The 23247-nt window shown below is 41.2% G+C and overlaps 1 protein-coding gene across 11 annotated transcripts in view; it reads right to left on the reverse strand.

Annotated features, from left to right (window-relative positions):
- Positions 1 to 23247, reverse strand: part of GPSM2 (G protein signaling modulator 2) — a 53938-nt gene that overhangs the window by 10662 nt on the left and 20029 nt on the right. For 9 of the 11 annotated variants that reach the window (XM_050961434.1, XM_050961425.1, XM_050961429.1 and 6 more), the window contains 8 exons: positions 9372 to 9593; positions 6727 to 6862; positions 6244 to 6386; positions 4811 to 4934; positions 4411 to 4526; positions 2776 to 2931; positions 1670 to 1778; positions 797 to 926 (listed from right to left, as the gene is read on the reverse strand). In XM_050961434.1, the coding sequence (XP_050817391.1) occupies positions 797 to 926; positions 1670 to 1778; positions 2776 to 2931; positions 4411 to 4526; positions 4811 to 4934; positions 6244 to 6386; positions 6727 to 6862; positions 9372 to 9593 (1136 nt within the window). The remainder of the gene's footprint in view (positions 1 to 796; positions 927 to 1669; positions 1779 to 2775; positions 2932 to 4410; positions 4527 to 4810; positions 4935 to 6243; positions 6387 to 6726; positions 6863 to 9371; positions 9594 to 23247) is intronic. The other 2 variants (XM_050961435.1, XM_050961433.1) reach the window with 1 other exon arrangement.

Raw genomic sequence — 23247 nt, forward strand, 5'->3', positions numbered from 1 at the left:
CAGAAGATCAGCTGAGTTTTGAAGAGGATACACAACTGTGGATGGGGAGCAGGGAGAGAAAGGTTTGATTAGGGAGCTTAGACAGAGGAACATCAGAAGAGCCCACGATTTTTGTTGTAAGCTCCCCAATGCCAGTAAGAATGCTATGAACAAAGGAGGCAAGGCAAAACCTGTAATCTGGTGCATAAAATCAGTCTTATCTCAGATTTTTTTCTTAAAAAAAAAAAAAGCTGTTACAAATATGTAGCCACAAAGACAAAATGCAAACAATAGACTATAAAGCAAAAATTGAACTTTGTTTGCAGTCTTTCCAGCTTTATTAAGATGCATATAAATGTGGCTTTACTTCTTTATTTTTTTAAAAATGGGATTGTCTTAAGCATTTTTTCCTCTAATTTGGAAAAAAGTCAGGTCCTCAAACTTCCCTCTTTATTAGAGGACTGACATTTTTTGGAGGATCTGCATAGCAACATCAGCGTCTCTTCTCCCCTTAAATGAAGTGGTTGGGGAACATTCAGATTTAGACCATTCAACTTGTGGGGAGGGACAGCCTGTGTTGCAGGCCTGTCTGATACCATGATGCAAGTCTTCCAAACATAAAAAGGTCCCTTTATCGAAACAGGAAGGCTCAATATTCCAAATGGAACAAGCAAATTTTGGGGTGGGGGGGTGGGGAGGGGGAACAAGGGAGATAGGAGCGTGAGAAACACAAATGCAAAAGCCTCTGAACACAAAGGAGCAATCATTTTTTCCTCTCAACTTCAGCTAAAAAAATATGCTGGAAAGAAGCACTTACCATTCAAACTATTATCTACAGCATGGATTTCTGACATCATGGAGTTGTTTGTGCTGTAGCTTAGACCAAGCACCATTTGAAGATCTGAGAGGTTAAGTCTAGCTGTTAATTCTCCGCTTCTATCTCCTACCTGCAACCAAGTGCATTTGAATATATTTATTTCCTCAAATTTCTAAAAATTCTCTGAGCACCTACCCCATGAATCAAAATCAAACACACAGCAAGCATGTATGTATATAGATATATGTGCATATGCGTGCTCTCATTTTGCAATTGTGGTATACATATATACATCTCAGCCCACAACTGCAAAATGAGAACATGCTGCTTATGGATTTAAAGTTTCTCTTCAACATCTTAAAATCTGGTGTGCATTTAGGCAAAGTTGACTGATGCACCAGAGAAAGTGAACAGCATTTCACAAGGTGACGGAAAATAGAAAGTGAAGAATTAGTCTGCTGACAACTTATATGTTGCTATTTTTGCCAAATTTTGTTGATATTTAAGAAAAATGGACAAATGCTGTACCTTTTGCTTTCCAAGAATATTACACGATTAATTTGTGCCGATGGCCTTGACACCACTGCAGTGGTGACACTTCCATACAGAAAGACTCTTCCTGAATCCTTTTACTAATGCATTAGGTGCAAACATGCACAAAAGCCACAACTTTTCATTCCAACTATTTCTCCTCTTCACACAGATTTACTGGGGCCACTGTAAACTAACCCGGCCCAGATGACACTACTTTGATACAGATTTTTTATTTTCTTCCTCCAAACACAATGTGTCATGCAGTCTGGATGTGTGACATTAGAAAGATCTTCAAGAGGAAAAGCCAACAGCCAAAAAAAAAGAATGTGCAAGTCATACCTCTCTTGAAATTTCTAAATGCTTTTCAGCAAAGTGCATAGCTTGGTCATGATTTCCTAATGCTGTGTATGCATTTCCTAAACTCCAGCATGCTCTTCCTTCACCAATTCTGTAACACAATTTAAGCAAATATTCAGCTGTAATCCCAGGTGGTCAGAATTTCATGCTGTAGCTTCTAGGACAGAATCTGTTGCTGGGCCTAGGAAAACTAGGAAAACTCCCATTTCAAGCACCAAAATATTAAGTACATTATAGGCAGTAATGAAAGACATTTAACCAAGTATTTAAACAATCTATTCAGCATTCATTTAAAACACTTACTACTTAAATTAGGAATTTTGTGAAGGTGAGATCTTTGATTTTTACTTTACAGAATGGACAAATCATCCTTCAGTCTTGTGAACATTATCATTCAAATGACATGATGCTGATAATGATACAAAGGACCCAAGAGTTTAAAAATACATAGGGACTACATTTTATAACCCAGTTCATAAGCATTTTTTGCTTGAATTGCATTTTCTGGCCCATTCTTAACAGTTGTCTCTCTACAAATCAATAAGCATAACATTGAAAAATTACAAAGCAGTTTTAGTTGCCCTGAATATTAAAATACACAGCTTAAAAATTACCTGCATTTAAAAAAATATATCATTTTAGTGGACTTGTCCTTTCCTTTCCATTTCATTCCTCCCCAGTGAAGGCACAAAAGCCCATCTATTGGTATGAGAAGGCTGCAAAATTACAGCAATCCTGTGTTTCAAAGTAAAAAGATTGACAGCTGCTGTCTCTTCCCTTAACAACTAACCAAAAAACTGACAGAGGTGGAAGTCAGTCTAACAGTATTAGTGATTCCATAAGTCACGGGCTACTCTTCATCTCAATACAACTGCACAAAGCCTATCTTTCACCTCAGGATTCATTAATGTGATACCTTTAAGACTACAACTATTTCCTATGAAGAGTGTAATCCTATAGCCAATCCATGCTGGGAACTCATACTGATTTCAATGCAAGTTCCATATACAGAACAATTACAGGAGATAAAGGGTCAATCCTATTATCCCTCTAAGTTAAATATACAATATTGGCTCCAAAGGACTTACCTATCATTCAGTTCCTGAGCGATTGTAAGGTGCTTCAGATGATAGTCAATTGCTTTTTCATAGTCTTGGAGCAAAGTGTATGTATTTCCAAGACTGTAACAAGCCTGCGCTTCCACAGCTCTGTCTTTAAGCTGTCGAGCCAGTTGTAGTGTCTTCCTAAAAGGATGGATTATTAGCCTCACAAAATCACTATAGGAAAAATTCTGTTCTCAGTCTATACCTATGCAACCCCACTGAAATCAATACAGTTGCCTGGGTAAAATGGTAAAATTCAACCTTGTTTTGCAAATAATCATCCCACAAGAGAATAATTACAATTTTTCCCCTTCCTATTTATCTCTAACCTTAAAATGGAAAAAAAAATAAGTTCAATTGATTTCAATGGGAGGAGAACTGGGCCCTTAACTGCATATTCTAACTTCAGCCAGCTGCTTCATTACTGCATTATTTATGCTGGTTTTCTTCACTGTATAAAAAATATTCAGAGTGCAGTTTACACAAAGTATGATGCCAACTTTAGAAAATAACAAACAGCAAATATTTAATCAATAGGAGTAGGTAGTGTTAAGATACTTCTGTAGCTATCAAGGCAGACTTGATTGCTGACTCTAACTCTTTGACCACTAAAAAGCGACAAAGAGTCCTGTGGCACCTTATAGACTAACTAACTAACGCTGTCTCTCACGGGCTAGCAGGCCATGGTACTACTACCAGAGTGTCTCCTAGGCCCGCAAGTGAGGGGGTTCATGGTATCACTACCAGAGTATCTCTTAGGCCACTTTGTTGTGGGTTCATAGGACTTCGTCACATGCATCTGACGAAGTGAGTATTCACCCACGAAAGCTTATTCTCCAATACGTCTGTTAGCCTATAAGGTGCCACAGGACTCTTTGTCGCTTTTTACAGATCCAGACTAACACGGCTACCCCTCTGATGTTTGACTAATGTTCAGGTCAGTTCTTCTCCCTTTTGAAAACTTGAAGAGTCCTGGGCTTCACAGCTGAAATCTGAACTCATATGTAGCCCTTGTACCTAATGTACCGAATGCAGATATTTTAGTTTAATTTTACTGAACTCTGCACAGCAACTATATTTACCTTGCTGTGCAGAAGATTAGGAGATAAAGAAGGGATGTTCCTGAATAAAGTCTGAGTATATAACCCACTATGCAAAACTGCCTTTGGCATGTTTCAGTTATTTCCTAATGCACTACCAATCTCAATACAAGTACTTAAAGTCTGTGGATCATCATCCTAGAATTTGGTGGGTATAAAGGCAACATGCTTAGGATACAGGAGAAAGCTAGTAAAAGCATGTCAACAGAAAGCAATAACCTGTACTATGGAGAAGTGCCTCTTTAAATATTCCCTCTTACTAGAAAAGGTAGAGAAGACATAATACAAAAATCTAGACTTTAGGAAAGGCTGAACAGTCAAATGACTAGAAAATTAATTTAAAAATTCTGTTAAGCACTACATAATTAATTCTCTCCCAATCTGCGTTGTAAGGATGATTATAAAGCAATATATCAAATGCTAAGCATTATTATTACTAACAGAGGTAAAGACTTGCCTACTTTGATTATGTAAAAAAGGTTTGGTACTATGTTTATATATAAGAAATAAATTAACTAACTTGTAGTATTCAGAAGCTGTTTCAAATTCGCCCAGGAATATGTAGGCATTTCCAAGATTGCTGTATGCTCTTCTTTCAGCAGCTCTATCACCAAATTCTTTTGCAATTAGGAGACGCTTAAAAACACAGAATCTTACTGATGTATTCAGTCATTGCACTTCACAAATTTATCTCCAAGAAAACATTTATAGGGCTCTATCAACATTTGATTGCTCTTCAGGCAAACAACTCTTGAAAAGACTATATAAGCACTTGAATCTGTACTATTAAGTATCAAGGAAGTATGGTAAGTTAGCATTTAAAAAGCCTACAGACACAATACATGCATACAAAGGATCATCAGCAGCTAAAAAGTGTTGTTCTAAAACAAAAAAAATTACATAGAAGTACAGTCTTGTACCTGTTCATGGGCTATAACAGCATTCCTGAAGTTGCCTAGAAGGTAATGTGTATTCCCCAGATTTCCATACGCACGTCCCTGGGCTGCTCTATCACCCAACTCTGTCACTATTGTCAAGTTTTTCCTGATTGGGAGGGAAAAAAAAAAAAAAAAAAGGAGAGACCTAATAGGTTGTTCATAGGAAACTACAAGCCATAAAATAATTGGTCTTCCCATTACTACAAAGGAAGACATTATTTTCCCTTTACTGCCTGACTTAGTGGCCTTGACGTAGCACTAAGCATTACCCAGTCCGATACCAGCAGATACTAGACTCTGTTTTATCCTCTGCAGGCTGGTGTGCTAAGCTCTTGGAACAGGGGAAGATCATCTGCTCAGAACCTGCTAGCCAGTCTCAAAGTACATCTCAAAATAAATCCATTCTCCTGTGACAGTTGTGGCGTTTCCAGAACGAAGTGGATAGAGGTTACTTAAGGAAAAAGACCAAATGTTGACTCAGATCTGCTGATGCACAGGTCTTACCTTTCCATCTCTTGACCTGGGACCTGAGCAGATGGCAGGGTCCCAAGATGTTGGAATCACTTATAACAGGTAAAAACAATGAAGAGTCATTGTGGCACATTAGAGACTAACAAATTTATTTGGGCATAAGCTTTTGTGGGATATAACCCACTTCATCAGATGCATGGAGTGGAAAATACAGTAAGCAGGTATATATATACAGAAGTTGCCTCACCAAGTGAGGGGTCAGTGCTAAAGAGGCCAATTCAATTAGGGTGAATGTAGCCCATTCCCAACGGTTGACAAGAAGGGGTGAATATCAACAAAAGGCTTGCTAACACTTCAAAAAGTAATTTTCCCTCTGTTGATATTCACCCCTTGTCAACCGTTGGGAATGGGCTACATCCAACCTAATTGAATTGGCCTCATTAGCACTGACCCCCAACTTGGTAAGGCAACTCCCATCTTTTCATCTGCTGTATATTTGTACCTGCCTACGGTACTTTCCACTCCATGCATCTGATGAAGTGGGTTATATCCCACGAAAGCTTATGCCCAAATACGTTTGTTAAGTCTCTAAGGTGCCACAAGGACTCCTCGTTCTTTTTGCTGATACAGACTAACATGGCTGCACCTCTAAAATTTATAACAGGTAGAGATAAATAAGAGTTGTGTGATATTACAGAGAAGCATACAGAAGGAATGAAATCAAAGCCACCCTAAAAAAATGCCCAGGTACGACTCTTACTCCTTTCATGCTTTATTAAACTTATCCCAAATGCCAACATATTGCTGCCTGTACCATTAACTGGTGCTACTCTATACTTTAGTTCACAACAATGAAGGTCTCCTAATATTTTAAACTATTTATACGCTGCTTGAGCTACTGATTTTTTTCTTTTCAGTTACAGCCTTTTGAAATTGTTACTTACTCATAATAATCTGCAGCTTTTTGTAATGCAGCCTTTACTGCATCTGGAAGTTCCCCTGGATCATGAGTCCCAGCACAGGCTACATTTTTCCCTTTGGAGTGATACACATTTCCAAGATTATAAAGTGCTCTTGCTTCTCCAACCTAGAACACAATATCAATCTGTTGGAAAGATTCCGAAATCATGTGCAGCACCAATTAGAAGAACGATCAGCCAGAGAAAGCAAGTTTCTCAACTATTAATGGGGAGCTGTGATCATTTTGGAGAGTTACACCCCCAGAGCATCCCAACAAAGCAATTGTGCCTGGGCCTCTGGTGCTTCCACCTGTAAACTTGCAGGTATCTTCATAATGTAAGTGGTTATGTGACGAGCCACTCAAGACCACTATACAAAGGCTCATCAGTATGTGTTAGTACTTCTATAATTATTGTTCTATAAAATTACAGCCAGATTGACAGTAACTGAATGTTCACCATTCTTACCTTGTCATTAAGCTCTCTGGAAATATCTAGGTGCCTCTGACAACAAACAATAGCATCTTCAAAATTCCCAAGCACCTTTAAGGTGTTTCCCAAATTACCACTAGCTTTAGCTTCACCTAGTTGGTCTCCAATGGTCCTGAAATTAAAATAATATAACAATCCAGTAAATCCTGTACATTTGCAATAGATATATGTTCAATGCACTGTAAACAGAATTACATGGAAGGTATTTCTCTTCATAAGATATAGACTAGTATAAAGTTTCATTTCATTCACAATTTGTGAGGTTATATGTTTATTTTACTTATTTATAAATAAATTATATAGAGTTCAACTGTAGAATTCAGCTTAGCAGAAACAGTGTGGGGGACGTTTATTTTAATTTTATAAGAACTGCTATTGACTGCCTTTGTATATGGTGTGACACTGTACCTCATATTCTTCATAGTGATATTAATAGGATATAATTATATCATAATTATGATGTATCTTATGCAAGATAAGGCATGTGTGGTATCATTGGAAAGAAAGGATAATGATATTCAGCAAACCATAACCTATTTGTATGCATGTATCATTTTTGTATCCAAAGTTATGAATATTGACTATGTATCTATTTCACATGTAGCTATTCCTGGGCAACGCCCACTAGGCAAAATGCTCTCAGTCTAGACGGCTGGCTGGGAAGGGCCCATTCAGGTTAATGAGCCATTAGGAAGAAACAGTAGGATTTAGGAGAAGCTTATCTCCCACCTGGTGAGCCCTCCTGTGAACCTTCTACACACACAGTGGGGGGTGGTTGCTGGGACTTTACAGTGACATGTGACCAGATCACCTGGTGTTGGACTCTATCTTGGTGTGGGAACCAAGCATTGAAACAAAGGGCTCCCACCATATGTAAAAGCTATATAAGGCAGGGGAGTGACATCATCAAGGTTCTTCACTGACTCCCCACCCAAGCAGACTCCTGGAAACACCTGAGAAACAAAGACTGAACTTTCAGAAATGCTGGACCTAGGCTAAAGAGATTTTTAGCCCGTGAATGGAACACTTAGGGATTCCAAGCTGTAAGCAAGTGCAGCTTGCCCCTTAAGAATCTGCAGCCTGCTTGTATCATCACTTAGGGTAAGAATCTGCTATTCATATCCAATCTATTTAGTGTATTAAGCTTATTTTGCGTATTTGGTTCATTTGCTGGTTATCTGCTTTCACCTATTTGCTATCCCTTATAATCACTTAAAATCTCTCTTCTGTAGTTAATAAATTTGTTTTTACTTTATCTAATCTAGGGTGTGAGAATCATAACTTGGGGAGAAAGGCTGTTGCATATTCCTCTCCACACTGTGGGAGGGGGCGAATTTTATGAGCTTACGCTGTACAGCTCCTTGTGCAGCACAAAACAGAATAATTTTGGGTTTACACTCCAGAGGATGTGTCTGCCTGAGGAGCTGGTCGGTACCCTAGCTGGAGCCTTCCCATGCAGGGTCTGGTCAGAGAGCCTGCCTGCCTGCAACTGCAGCTGGATGTGTTCTTTTGTGTATGTATGCTGGTGAAAGTGCAGGCTAGACAGGGCTTTGCAGCTTGTCACAGCAGTACAGTGTAAAAGGGAGCCCAGGCTTGTGGGCCAGGGGGGCAGAGTGGTACCCCAGTTCCTGTTGGCACCCCGGGCGGAAACCAGTCACATATGGCAGCTTACTTATTGATATGTTACACCAAAAACCCAGCACCCCAAAGCTAATTGTGGTAGTATTCCAAAGGAAGAGAAAAAAAAGTCAATGCAAGAAGCTATTTTTCTTCTGGAAATGTGAAATCTCTGGCTTGAATCTACAACTGTTGTCTGCTGTAATTTGTCTTTGGGGAGACAAGGATGAAATCAATACAAATTAATGTGTCAATTCTAGATACCTTTACTATGCAAAGTTGGCAATGAATAGCTAGGTGTCACAACTTGGTGCAATAGTACTATGTTCACACCTTCCCCAGAATCTAAATTAAGCTCTATTAGAACATTTGTCTTCATGAAAGAGGAAAAATTTCCAATTAAACAGCCAAACATAATTATCCAGACCTCCTGCACTTGAGGTATAATTTTTTTTTGCGCTGTTGTATAGGACCAGCTTCTTTAGATTACACTGCTGAAAACTTAAAATTTAAACATGAAAGTCTAAAAACTAGAAGGGCTTGGAAAAGAGAATCCAATTTATGCAATGAAAGCCATAAATCTTTAAAAGATAGTTGTAGAAACACCACATGAAATGAACATACTTTGTATATTTTAATCACAACATCACATTATTAGTTTTAAAGAGATATATACTAGTGAGTTATGTCTAGTAAACAATAACGGCAGTTTAATTTTAGGAGAGCCAGGGAGCAGTAGCTTTAGAAGCAGGAAAGGGTGAAGAACTGATGGATTTAAAGAGGAAGCCACCTACATATCCACAAATCTGGCAACCCTATATCTCCCCAGTATAGTGATAGCCAAATTATTTGCCAGAATACTAAAAACCACCCAATCTCCAACCACTAGCACATCAATGTCTCTAACAAGCATTAACAATGAATGTTTCACTGAAAAAACCATTGGTCATCTTCACAAGAACAGAGCTGTGACTGAGGATGTACCTAAAAGAATACAAAATTACCTTGCAAGGGTTAAATCATGGTGGTGGTATTCCAGGGCTTTTGCATATTCATGCAGATAGAAATAAGCATTGCCTAGCTGACTGTAAATAGCACTAAGTGTTTTTAGATCTTCTGTTCCAACCTGAACTGCAGCTTCAAAGAAAGACACGCCAGCTCGACAATCTCCTGCTTTACACAATCGCTCGCCTTCCAAGGCCAGCTCCAGACAGGAAGCTTCCATTCTGCACAATTTGAGGGGAAAAAAGGTAACATTCAGTCTAAATATAGTTCTTTCCATAAGAGCCTGAATTCTGAAAACATTTATGCACAGGAAGTTTCTCTGAATTCCAGAAACCTACACATTAAAAACTATTTACATTTGTTTGAAACAAGGTTTCCTTATCACAAAGCAAGCATTAAGTTAACTATTATTACATTATATAAAACTGATGCTGGTAATGAACACAGAATGTTCTACACAAAAGCAGGAGAAAAAAATCCTCTCTCATTATCTAAAACCAAAAATGTGGATATTCGGCTATGTCTCAGCCAATCAGGGACATCCTTAGGATTTATGGGCGCCTACGCAATATTATTAAACTGGTGCCCCTATGCTCGATGGCAGCCCAGGCTTGCAATCTGGGGTGAGGGGGGGGAAAAGGCAGCAAAGCACACCAAGACGCCTGGCTCACCTCATGGCAGCAGAGTCACAGCTCTCTGCAGAGACCCCTGTACTCTCTCCCTCCCGCAGAATGCGCAGCACTGGTGCATGCATCTCTGTGAATACGGCCCCTGCCTAAGGAGACTAGGTGTGCAGGGGCCCACTTGCTCTTACCTGCTGTCATGGGCAGTGGGTGAAGCTGCCACTTGAGGAGGCTAGCTCCCCAGCCCACCTCTTCTGCCTGTGGCCCCACCCATACTACACTCCTGCTCCATCCCAGACCCCGCCTCACTCCACCCAGGCCCTGCCCTCTCCCCACTGTCTCCTTCCTTTCTTCCCTTCCCCACCTTGCTCACTCCCTTCCAGTCAAATCCCTGAACCCGAATGAAGCAAATGACATTTGAAAAACAACACTCTTCTAAAATTTCTTTCTAAAGAAAATGACGCATATTTTCCACTGCATGCCAGATGCTGACGACTGGACATGCAAAAGGTACCTCATTAAAAGCACTAGGGAATAACAAATATCAGTCACAGGTTTTTTGATATGCCGTGACTTTTGTCAAAGATTTATTTGCAAAAACTTTGTAGTAAGGGTGAGTCAGCTGTCTTGCTGAATACAACATTAAATATTATGGAATACATGATGCAGCTCTTCTCTCTTTTACATTTTCTTAATCAGTATTTCTAAGCTGATTTTATATTTTAAATGTACTCTTAAGCCTTCATAAATCATCCCAGATTACTACATATTTAACTCACTGAAACAAAGACATTATTTTTAATTAATCGGTCACAGAGGTTTAATGTGTTCATGACGTTCATTGCTTTTAGAAAAAAAGGGAACACTAATTTACTTTGTGTGATCACCATAACAACAGACATGTTTATGAAATTTCACCAGCTTTAAAAAACATGTTTTCAAAGATTTTACGCATAGCAGAGGATTTTATAGCTTACTAGGTACTGATGTTTCTGGAGGATTATCTTAAAACTAGTTCATCAGATAGTCAGAAATAAAGAAAGGGAAACTGTCCAGCTATCTGGAAGGAAAAGGGTGTTGTCCCTTTAAGGGCTCTCTTCAATGGGAGAAAAGGATGGACAGAAAGGACAGGAAGACTTTAGAAGCAAGTGTTTTTTACTATAGTAATTAAAATTAAAATGTGTATTGTAGATAAAGGTGGTCTTTTGAAGCATATATTAAAAAAACTGAATGTCTGAAGATCCAAGCATTTAAGGCTAAAGATGATTGTCCATCAAAAAATCTATGCAAGGATTTTTTTTAGAGATGTGATTTTATAATCTTCACCAATTCACTATTTTTAAAGCAAATTTTAAACTAAGGTCCTGTAGACTAAGATGTTCTGAGTAAATATTACAGTAATGCACAACTGTTTTTGTCAGTAAATTCAGAAACTGACAGTATATATCTGAGGGTTGGCAAATGCCTGTTAAATGGTTTCATTACCACTTGAAGAACAGGAGTACTTGTGGCACCTTAGAGACTAACAAATTCATTTGAGCTTAAGCTTTCGTGGGCTACAGCCCACTTCATTGGATGCATAGTCTGGAACATACAGCAAGAAGATATTTATACATACAGAGAACATGAAAAGGTGGAAGTAGCCATACCAACTATAAGAGGCCAATCAATTGAGATGAGCTGCTATCAGCAGGAGAAAAAAACTTTTGAAGTGATAATCGAGATGACCCATAGAAGGTGTGAGGATAGTTAACATGGGGAAATAGATCAATTGATTGGTCTCTTACAGTTGGTATGGCTACTTCCACCTTTTCATGTTCTCTGTATGTATAAATATCTTCTTGCTGTATGTTCCAGTCTATGAATCTGATGAAGTGGGCTGTAGCCCACAAAAGCTTATGCTCAAATGAATGTGTTAGTCTCTAAGGTGCCACAAGTACTCCAGTTCTTTTTGCAGATACAGACTAACAGGGCTGCTACTCTGAAACCTGTCATTACTACTTGAGCAGTAAAGAGTCCTGTGGCACCTTAGAGACTAACAGATGTTTTGGAGCATGAGCTTTCGTGGGTGAATACCCACTTTGTCGGATGCAAGTGGGTATTCACCCACGAAAGCTCATGTTCCAAAACAGGACTCTTTGCTGCTTTTACAGATCCAGACTAACACAGCTACCCCTCTGACACATTACTGCTTGAGTGGCTCTTGAACAGTTTCAGTGCTGTGCTAATAGGTCTGGCAGGCTGGAAGGCTTTTTCACTTTTTAAAAGATCCCCTCCAGAGTAAGGGTCACCAGGCTGCTATGGGAGCCTGCAGCAAAGGTCAGAACAGGGAAAGGAAGAGCCGGGAGGATGGACAGTAAGACTCAGTGGTGCCCCAAATTTTCAGGTGCCCTACACAGCCATGTATGCCTAAGGATGGCCCTGCAGCCAATTACTAGGAAAAACTGTGTCAGGTTTTGGCAGATAAACCAAACCAAACCCTCTAACACATTACGGTGTAGTCGGAGCAACTACTACAATTTTGAAATCTGCAGGACCAAACCTTGAGATCTTACCCAGGCAAGTTTTCATTAAGGTCAAATGTGATTTTGCCTTAGTAACAACTGAGAAAAAACAAAGGCGATCAGAATTCAGCCAATTCAAGAGCACTCTCTCCCAACACTATTCTTGTTCTTCGTGTCTCACTGTCATTCCAGCAAGGAAACCGCACAGCGTTCAAGAACAAAACTGAAATCTTTCCTATGAAACATCCTATTTCTCTCAGAAGAATACGATAGATGAGGCAGGGTGTTTTTCTTTAAAGTCACTCATTTATGCCTCCTGCCACTGCTATAGCACAAATAAACAAAAAAAAACCAAAACAACAAGCCCCTCTTTAGAGCTAGGAAATCTAAGTTTGTTTAGAAAATGTAAAAATTTGAAGTTAAGAGAAGAAGTGGATTTGTTCAACATGGAATTAGGATTTTTGAAATATCCTGATTATACTGAAACTTAAATCCATGTCAATATCGCTACCACGCAGAATGTGCTGTTAAGAGCTAAAGAAGTGTTGGTTTTTATACAAACTGATTTTGCAGAGATTTATGATATTTTGGCCTTATATAAAACCTTAAGGACTCTAAAATACTTTACAAAGGTTATAAAGGTTCAATATTTAGGTAAGCTAAAAAATTCTACTGTCAAAATTATCAGCTGACATTTGGTTTGGACAAAATATAAACTGATGGTTTCAATTTTAATAGATTTATGGTTTACAATAGCTAAGAAATAAAAAAGGATCCAGTTTAACATGTGCTTATCTGATGTATGCTAGAAGTTAGTCAGTGGAACTATACTGACTTCCCCAGCTGAGGTTCTGTCCCAAAAAGATGATATTTTTAATTTTAAAGTTAAATAGCCTAATTGCCTGCAAAATGTCATGATTTTTTTTTAAACCGCTAACAGAGAAACATTTAAATTAACTATTGAACAAGTACATTAGCTACTTTTTCTGAAGTTTTAGGTACAATATTTTCCTACTCACTTCAATGGTACTTGCCATTAGATGGCCTTGTAATGTGAATGCAACTCTATGGAAACTGAATGGCACTGTAAAGAACAAAGTGAACCAACTACCCGACAAAGTGAGACAACAATAGTATGTATTTCAATTCAGGTTGTTTTACTCAGAAGAAGCAATCAGATACTTGGAAGATGTTTCACTAATGTGAGCCAAGAATGTGAATAGTTACAGCTATTTTCTACACTGTTTACAATATAACATTGCTATCAGTTTATAAAGTACAAAGCAAAGTTGCAACAAAAGTACATTTTGAGCCTAGGCCAGGCATAAAGCAGTTTTGTTAGGAGAGCTGCAATAATCAAGAATGCCCTCCTTGTGTATTTAAGTTATCATTAATATTATGATAAGGTGCATTCAATCTTATAAACAGGTAATACGGTTGAACTGTTAGTAATTACACATGAACATTTTCTAGTGTTCCTCAACAGACCCATAACTAAACAAGAACTTCAGGATTCTCAATCTGAAGTAGTATAACCATGTTATTTTCAAAAATATAGACATTTATATAAGCATTAAAAAAAGGTAGCATACTAATAAACTCCCAAAATAAAATAAAATTCCATACTTTGGAAAAAAAATTAACAAACTGAAGTCTTATTCTGGAAAACCACTCACTAAAATATACCCGTCACTTCTAAAAATTGTTCTTTAGCTTGGTTTACAAAGTAGATACAACAGCAACTCAATACCATACTGCCTTTCATCCCCAAAACTATCTTTCAGAATCTAGTATCAGAGGGTAGCCGTGTTAGTCTGGATCTGTAAAAGCAGCAAAGAATCTGCATGCATCTGAGGAAGTGGGTATTCACCCACGAAAGCTCATGCTCCAAAACGTCTGTTAGTCTATAAGGTGCCACAGGATTCTTTGCTGCTTTCAGAATCTAATAATTGCTTATTCTCAGCATAACATTTTAAATGCAATTAACATATTTTCCATTATTAGTGTTCCTTTCCATCACTAAGACAACTTGTCATAACTCTTGATCTGATGTTATCTATTTTTTATTAATTATTCTCCACAACAGCAACATCATGCATTTCTAGGCTAAACGGAAAACTCTTTGGCCTCTGAATTACTTTAAAGTTTTTATTGGGTAGGACACTGACCCAATTAAACGTCAAAACTAGATCTGAGGAAATTAGTACACAGTACCATAAAAGCTCAAAAACATTAGATAACATTTTGCCTAAACTGGGTGAAAGAATTTAAGCATGGAAACTGCACAGAGCAGCTAGTACAGTTTATTATATACTCACACCCTAGTGACTTAGAAAACATTTAACACCCAAGCAAATCTCTAGTACAATGAGAATTAATACAATGTCAAAACAATATTTTCCTTTAAAAGCAAAATCACTAGCACCGGCAATTAAAAATAATATCCCCCAACACCAACAGCTATTTCATTGGAAATACTAAAGTGCAGATAGATTTCTAGGCAAAACACTGAGCTGAAGAACAGTTAATTAACTTTTATATTATGAAACATTGATTAATGAGTTAGTAAGTAACAAAACATTTTATAAAACCTGAGCAGGAACCAAGTATTTTTGAATGCTCCACTGGATTGCTTTCAGGAGAACCAGAGTAGTGTAGGCCATAAGTAAAATGAGTTAACAAAATTGTACTGTACCTGGTAGTCTTTGACATTCCACAACTTAAGCAGAGTGACATAATAGACATTCTTAGCTTTTATAATTAAATACAATATATGCCTGGTAGCTGGTAAAGATGCTGAAGAAAAAAGATATGTCAACCATGGAGTTCTCCCCAGGCCCAACTTTCCAGACTGGATATCCATAACACATGCAGTACTTTTATGTTTTGAGAAGTTGAAGAACTGCTATTTGTTCTGACACAGAGCCATCTTCTTTCATTTTACTGCACAGTGTACGTGTTCAATGTTGTTTGGGAAAAGCCAGAAATGATTATGTACAGTATGTCATACCATCAGCAACAAAAGATTTAAGATTTAACACACTTCATTGGGTAATCTTAACTAATCCTATCCCGAGAGGTTCTCTCCGGGCACCTCATGTTAACTGACACATCCAATTAACTTGACAGGTAGAAAATATGGTGCTCCTCAGTGCTAAGACTTAGAATGTCACACAGTCACTTAAGTTTCTTTAGATTTTAGCTTACAATGTTTGCAGGTCTTTGTATGGGAGTTTCATATTCTTGAGAAATAAGCTATGTGTACTGCTTGACTTCAGTTCTATAAACTGAAATCTAGCTATCACTATCTTCATAGTAAACGAACATTTTGCTTGGATATTATGATATACTCAGCAACTATGCATTAAAGCCACAGAAAAAGGCACAAGGAGGCCTGAGGCATTCAAGGGAGATAATTTAAGAAAGCGTGATATAAATCAGAAATAAACCATTTAAAATATTTTTTCTCTGCTGTCATGCATCCAAGTAATTTTACACTACACAGGTTCCTTAGCAAATAAAATATTGTTTGATGAAACATCAGTTCATCAAGGAACAAAATACAAACTTTTAACTTTTTTTTAGTATGTATCAAGTGAAAGGTAAAATGGTTATTAAACTTTCTGTAATGATTGTTCTTTGAGATGTTCTGCACATGTCCATTCCACTGCAGATGTATGTGTGCCCTGAGTACAGTTGCTGGAAATTTTTCCCTCAGTTGTACCGTTAAGTCAGCTCTGGCACCCTACTCCTGGAGATAACCAAGGAAGAGCATCTTGAATGGGGTCTTGGCATCAGGGGAATCTCCACAGGATCCAAAAGGGCCACTACACTGGCATAGAAAAGTGACCACTAGGCCAAGTACTCAATGGTACTCCTGTGCCAGAGACAATGGCATGGTAGGGATGCGTGGAGGAGTGGCAGAGTCTATTCCTTGGATGAGAAGAATACAACCCAATTTCCGACTCCAAAAACGAGCCTTCTTCCAGTGACCATGATGTGAGGCTCCCACTGGTGCTGGCGATTACTCCTGGGGCGGGGAGGCATGCACCAGGGCCAGCTCTAGACAGTACCATCGGACCCAGTACCGGATGGCAGCTGGGCACTATGTGATCCCTCCTGCCCGCAGGCCCCAGCATCAGTGACGGCAGTACCAAGCGGGCCACCGGGTCTTTGGCCCCAGCGAATGCCTCTGGAGTAGATGGAACCACAACATTGTTGATGCCACACTGTCCCTCCGGTGCAGACGGTTCATCCAGGACCAGATTCAGCACCCCCTGCTTAGGGGTTGGAGTCAATAGCGTCACCTGCAATGCCGAAGCAGAGTGACCTGATTTAGGTTGCACTGCGCTCTGCTCCCTGTGCTTGGACTTCTTCGGTGTTGGGGAATGACCCATCTCTGTAAGCTGCTCCTTCTATCTCTATCTCTTTCTCGGCACTGATGATGGAGAATGGTGCCGGGACTCCCGTACAGCGGGAGGAGCGCTCTGCATCAAAGCTAACGTGCTCGGTGCTGAGTCCAACCAGCCTGGCTCAGAGGAAGGTCTGAACACCATTTTCATCAATAGAAACTTTAACCTGGTCTCCCAGTCTTTCTTCACGTGAGATTTAAACTTGCTGCAGGTCTGACAGCAATCCCTGATGTGAGCCTCTCCAAAGCACTTTAGACAGCTAGAATGCAGGTCACTCAAAGGCACAGCCTTGTTGCAGGAGGCACAGGGCTTGAAGTCTGGTTACCAAGGCATGCCTTGGCATGAGGAATGGACAAACTCTGCTAACTGATGGAGAAACGCCAACTACACTATCTAAACTAAAATACTGTTACTAACCTTTCCATAGCTGTTGTTCTTTGAGATGTGTTGCACATGTTCATTCCGTTGGTGTGTGTGCACCCCATGCACAGCTGCCGGAAATTTTTCCCCTAGCGGTATCTGTCAGATTGGCTCTGGAGCCCGCTGGTGCCACATACTCATAGCACTAGTATCAGGGGCTATGCTGAGCCTGCATTCCTCATTTTCTTCTTACTGACTATTCTAAGAGTAGGGCTGGCAGGTGGGTCTTGGAATGGACATGTGCAACACATCTCAAAGAACAGTTATGGAAATGTTGGTTAACCGTTTTTTCTTGTTGGAGTGTTTGCACATGTCCATTTCATTGTAGGTGACTCACAAGCAGTTGTGTTGGAGGTGGGCTCGGAGATCAAGGACAAGCCAAGTGTAGTACTGCACGGCCAAAGTGTGAATCTTCTCTGGTCTGCTGATGGCATAATGCGTCCAGAACATGTGCACCGCAGACCAGGTGGGTGGCTCTACAGATGTCTTGAATCGGGTCTTGAGCCAGAAAAGCAGTGGAACAGCTCTGAGACCTTGTGGAATGAGCGGTCAGGTTTGTTGGAAAGGAATTTCCTGTCAGATCATAACAGGCTTGGATCATGATGTGATCCAAGACAAAGTCTTCTGTGCAGATACAAGGAGGCTTTTCAGCCTTTCTGCTATTGCTATGAAGAGTTGAGGTAATCTACAGAATAGCTTAGTCCTTTCAATGTGGAATGCCAAAGCGCACCTCATGTCCAAAGAATGCAGGCACTGCTCTTTTCTATTCAAATGAGTCGTGGGGTAAAAGACTGGGAGAAAGATTGGCTGGTTACAATGGAACTGGGACACCACTTTCGGAAGAAATTTTGGATGTGGATGTACCTGGATCTTACTTTTTAAAGAAAATTGTGTATGGAAGCTCTGTGGTGAGGGTGTGAATCTCTGATACTCCTCTGGCCAGCACAATGACCACCAGAAAGGCAACCTCCCAAAAGAGGTGTAATAATGACCACGTTGCTAGTGGCTCAAGGAGCAAGTCTGTCAGCCCTGAGATAAGGTTCAAATCCCAGGGAGAAACTGGGTCCCTTACTTGGGGAAATGCCTTCTCCAGGCCTTTCAGAAAACAGCTTACCTTCTCATGAGAAGAGAGGGACTTATTGTCAACTTTAGGATGGAACGCAGAGATGGCCGTCAGATGAACCTCGACTGAAGAGAAGGCAAGGCCTTGATGTTTCAAGGATAAAAGATAATCCAAAACAATTTGCAGGGATGTGCGCTCTGGTGGAACTCCTTGCTGTGATGATTGCACAGAAAAATCGCTTCCATTTTTCCCAGTAAGTTGCCCTCGTGGAGGGCTTCCTGCTGCCCAGCAGAACTTTATGCACCTGCTTGGAGCAAGCCAGTTCCTCAGGGTTTAGCCATAAAGATTTCAGGCCTTCAGATGCAATGCGCTGAGGTTTGGATGAAGCAGTGCATGGATGCCAGGTCTGTATAATTTTTGGTGGTACCCAGAATGGGTCCAAGCAGAGCCATCCCGTCGATAGGATGGACCGGGGCAACCACCTCAGGCCCCACGCTTTGGAGGGCCCCGTGCTTCAGCGGGATGTGGGGTCCAGGGCAGCCTGGGGAGCTAGTGCGGGGCCTGGCCCCAGCAGCAGCAAGCAACCTGGCCCCAGCCCACCCTGCTCCACTGGCAAAGCTTGGGGAAGGGGGCGGAAGCCAGAAAGAGGAGGAAGTGGGGGCGAGGGCTGGGGGAAGGGATAGAGTGGGGGTGGGGCGGAGCAGGGGCAGGAAGGCCAAGCCCCCCACTAACTCTCCAGGCTGCCCTGGACCCTGTGTTGCACTGAAGCACAGTGCCCCACCAAAGTACAGGGCTGGGGTGGTTGCCCAGGTCCATCCTATGGATGGGACAGCTCTGAAAATATAAGCCCAAACATTGGTGGAGCCGGGCCCACGTTCCTGAATACTGGTGGAGCACAGGCACCACAGATCCATATAACTTGCTGCCTATAGTGGGCCAGTAGTCCTGCATGATCAGGATTGGAATAACGAGAGCCTGTTCAGAGGCTCCACAGACACCACAGTATGAGGAGTACCATGTTTCCTGGGCCCTGGTGGAGCTAATAGGATGATCCAAGCTCAGTGCTGCTTGATCTTCATCAGAACCTTGTGAATCAACGGGATGGGCGGAAAACTGTACAGTAGGTGATTCAACCATAACAGGAGAAAAGTGCTGATGAGAGACCCTTGACTGTGGCCCCTCAGCGAGCAGAACTGCTGACACTTCCTGTTGGTATGGATGGCAACCAGGTCTGTGGGGGGAACACTGGTGACATCCAGGTGGGGAGAGAGCACTCGTGGTGAGCAGAGAAGGACTCGCTCAGGAGATCTGCAAGAAGATTTTTCACTCCTGGAATGTAAGACGCTTCGAGGCCTATCGAATTTGCTATGCAGAATTCCCAGAGAAAGACTGCCTCTTGACAGAGTTCTTCCATCTGTTGATATAGAACAGGGCTGCCACAGATGCATGCGGGCGCCGGCCCCTGTGCATCTCCTGGTTCCCCTCTCGCCATGCTTGGGCTCTGCGGCTCCTGGGCATGTGAACTGCCACCGGGGTGCGGGGCTCTGAGCCTGCTCTGGGAGGGGCAGCGGCGGCTCACACTCCCAGGAGCCACAGAGCCTGAGCGCAGCAATGGGGAACTGGGGGGCACACAGGGGCCGCCGCCCACATGCATCCACTGCAGGAGCCACGGGCGGGGGGGTGAGGCAGGGGCGGCCAGGAGGGTCACAGCCAGGGCAGTTCACCCCCCGGCTTTCCCCTCACTGCGCTTGGGTTCTGCGGTTCCCGGGTACATGAGCTGCCACTGCCCCTCCTGGAGCAGGCTCAGGGCCCTGCACCCCAGCAGCAGCTCACATGCCCGGGAGCCGCAGAGTCTGAGCGTGCCGAGGGGCGAGCTGGGGGACGCATGGGGACCACTGCCGCCTGCAGGAGTCCCCCCCCCCCCGTGGGGGGGGGCTGGGCCACAGCCTAGGCAGGAGGGGCAAGGGGCGTGGATGCTCCCCACTAGCCACGCCACCGCCTTTGCAGGGCTGTTGCTCCCCTGCATCACACCAACTCCTCCATGGCTGGAGCTCGCTGCCCCCGCAAGCAGGACACTCTGGCTCTCCTGTACAATGCAGGTGATAGGATTTCCCTGAATTAATTCCTGGTAGAAGTAAAGCATATATTCTTAGAAAAACTTCCAATCTTGGTTTAAAAATTGCCAGTGACAGAGAATCCACCACAACTCTTGGTAAATTGTTCCAGTAGTCAATTACCCTCTCTTTAAAAATGTGCACCTTATTTCCAGTCTGAATTAATCTTCTATAAAGAGTCTATTGATTTATAAAACCTGTTTTTAGGAACCAGTGGATGCCAAAAATCTAAGAACTACTTTCCATTTGGATCACTCTTATTGACTTATTTTAAATTTGGAGTCTAGCTTAATTGTGTGAAAGGAAGGAAGAGAAGGAAGTATCTGTCTCAGACTAATTGCAGATGCCTGCACTGACCAATTTTTCAATATTTTTAGTGATACCATATTATAGACTGTTACCCAGCTCTCAGATTTTGTCAGTGTAGTTTTGGACAAACCAGGCTGTTTACAGGACTTCTGCTCTGAGTTAAAAGCTGATAATTAAAAAAGGAATTACACATAACCTTCAAAGTTAGTTACAGGAACAGCCTGAGCTACTGAACACACACTATTCTCAGTTTCAAAAAATTCCCCTTTTTTTGGAATGCTCTCAAAGCAGGTTTAAATTGCTGCTGCTAACATGGATAAGTTGCCAGCAGGCAGACAAGATGAGGTTGGGTTATCAATTTTTTTAGGAAGTAATTAAATAGTTACAAGAAAGTAATTTCATATTCTTCCTGTCTGTTATATTGTCTGACTTGAATTACTTCATTATTCACTAACCAAGTGCATAACAAAGGATGCATTGAAGCAGTAGAGACCAAGAGAGAACAAGATTCATTCATGTGTGTAATTCTAGGGAAATTCTGTTCCAGCTAAACAGAATAATGCTCTTGAAGATGTTTTTGTGGAAATATTCACACAAGTGCTTCATTTTGTTATTCTACTTATTCCCCTGGTCCTGCTTTTCTGCCACAGATTTTTGTTCTGTATACATTCTCATTTGTAAAACTACCTCACCTTCATTTGTCACCCAAAGTAATTCATCTCATCCTTTCTAAAATCTTCTTTAACTTTTTTTTACTTTCTCTTTGAATTTTCTCTACTAATAATAAAATAAACCTTTTCCCCACCCACACTGTTTGGAATCTCCTTTACTTTAGCTGTAGTCTGCAAACAGTGAAGCTGCAGAAAACTGTTATAGGGAAACAGAAATTAGAACAAAACTAGACCAGCGGAAGTCATACGTACACCACAGACCACACACCACCTTAACTCTGTCCCTCAACCTTCCTTTCCACACACATCCCTTTACTAGACTAGTCCCTCCCAGCAATTCATGTGTTAGCTAGCATGTTGTAAAACTGTAGTTTTAACAATGCGAACCTTTGCACATGCTAGCTGCCTGAGTTGAAGCCTGATTGGAGTCTCAGTTTCACCTTGACCACCTACTACAGGGGTGGCCAAGCGTACTGATCCTCCGAGGTGCATAAGACAATCTTCAGAAGTTCAAGAGCCAGGGCGCTCCTGCTGGGGTTTGGAGCTTCAGCCCCCAGAATATGCCTGCCAAAGCTCATGGCTTCTGCCTCGCTCCTGCTGAAACCCCAAGCCCTGGCAGGCGCACCCTGCATGGTTGAAGGCCCTATCCCACCACCCCACTGCCAAGCAGAAGTCCCAAGCACTCTCCCAGTCTGGTAGGTGGAGAGTTGGTAGGTATGGGGAGCTCTGTGTGCCACACTTTAACTGTAAAAGAGCCACATGCGGCTCATGAGCCACAGTTTGGCCACTCCTGGCCTAGTACAGCTTGCCTTGTTTATATTAGAACTTTACAACATGCTTACATGAAGTTAAAAAAAAACAAAAACCCTACTCAAGGCTGTAGGATCTTTGATAATTTAGTGTTCTGTGGTGGAGGTAGCTTGCCAGTAGTTGCTCCATGGAGCATTTGCTGGTGGGTCTCTGGAGAACTGGCCAGTCACTGGTGTTTACATCATCCTTATTTCCAGCCAGTGAATAGCAATAGAAGACAACCCAAAATACATTTTATGTCTTTCCATGTAGGCAATTGATGTAGCTGCCACAGGGAAATTGTCTGACTACAGAGTGAGAAGAAGGATGACCCACACAATTAAAAACAGATCCACAATCATCCCTCTGTACTAAAACGTGCACCCTGCCATTCAAATTGTTTGAGAACCCTTGCTACAGGAATCTCTTTGGAAAGGGAATTCTGCTCAAGAGACAAAAGGGAAAGAAATTACCTTCTGCATATACAAATACTGACAGACAAATAATAGGTCATGACCTGAACATAAAAGTTATGGCGGGGGGGGGGGTGTTACCATGAAATTCTACACTCTACAATCAACTGACTTGAGAACTAAACTCTTTAAACTACATCCATTTAAATCAAAGCCTCAGATCAGTTCAATATCTGAATCAATATATTACGGGTTTTTTCTTTATACTAGGTTCCTTGGAAATTAAAAAGGTGTTAGTATTACCTCACCACCACCACAACCATCCTTAGGCACAGTGTAATCTGACCACTATTTAAGAACCATCACGATTACATAGAATTTCTGCCCTCTGCCCTCCCCACCTCCACTGAAAAAAAAAGAAGTTAAGTCTCCATTTTTAGTTTTAAAGAAGTTGCACTCCGTCTTGTTTTGTGATATGAAAAGGTACTTAGAAGTGTCACTATAGCCGTGGCTGTCTAAATGTTTAGCGTTATCGCAAGCTATTGATTGCTTTAGTC

The sequence above is a fragment of the Gopherus flavomarginatus genome, chromosome 7 (genome assembly GCF_025201925.1).
Source record: "Gopherus flavomarginatus isolate rGopFla2 chromosome 7, rGopFla2.mat.asm, whole genome shotgun sequence".
Lineage (NCBI taxonomy): Eukaryota > Metazoa > Chordata > Testudines > Testudinidae > Gopherus > Gopherus flavomarginatus.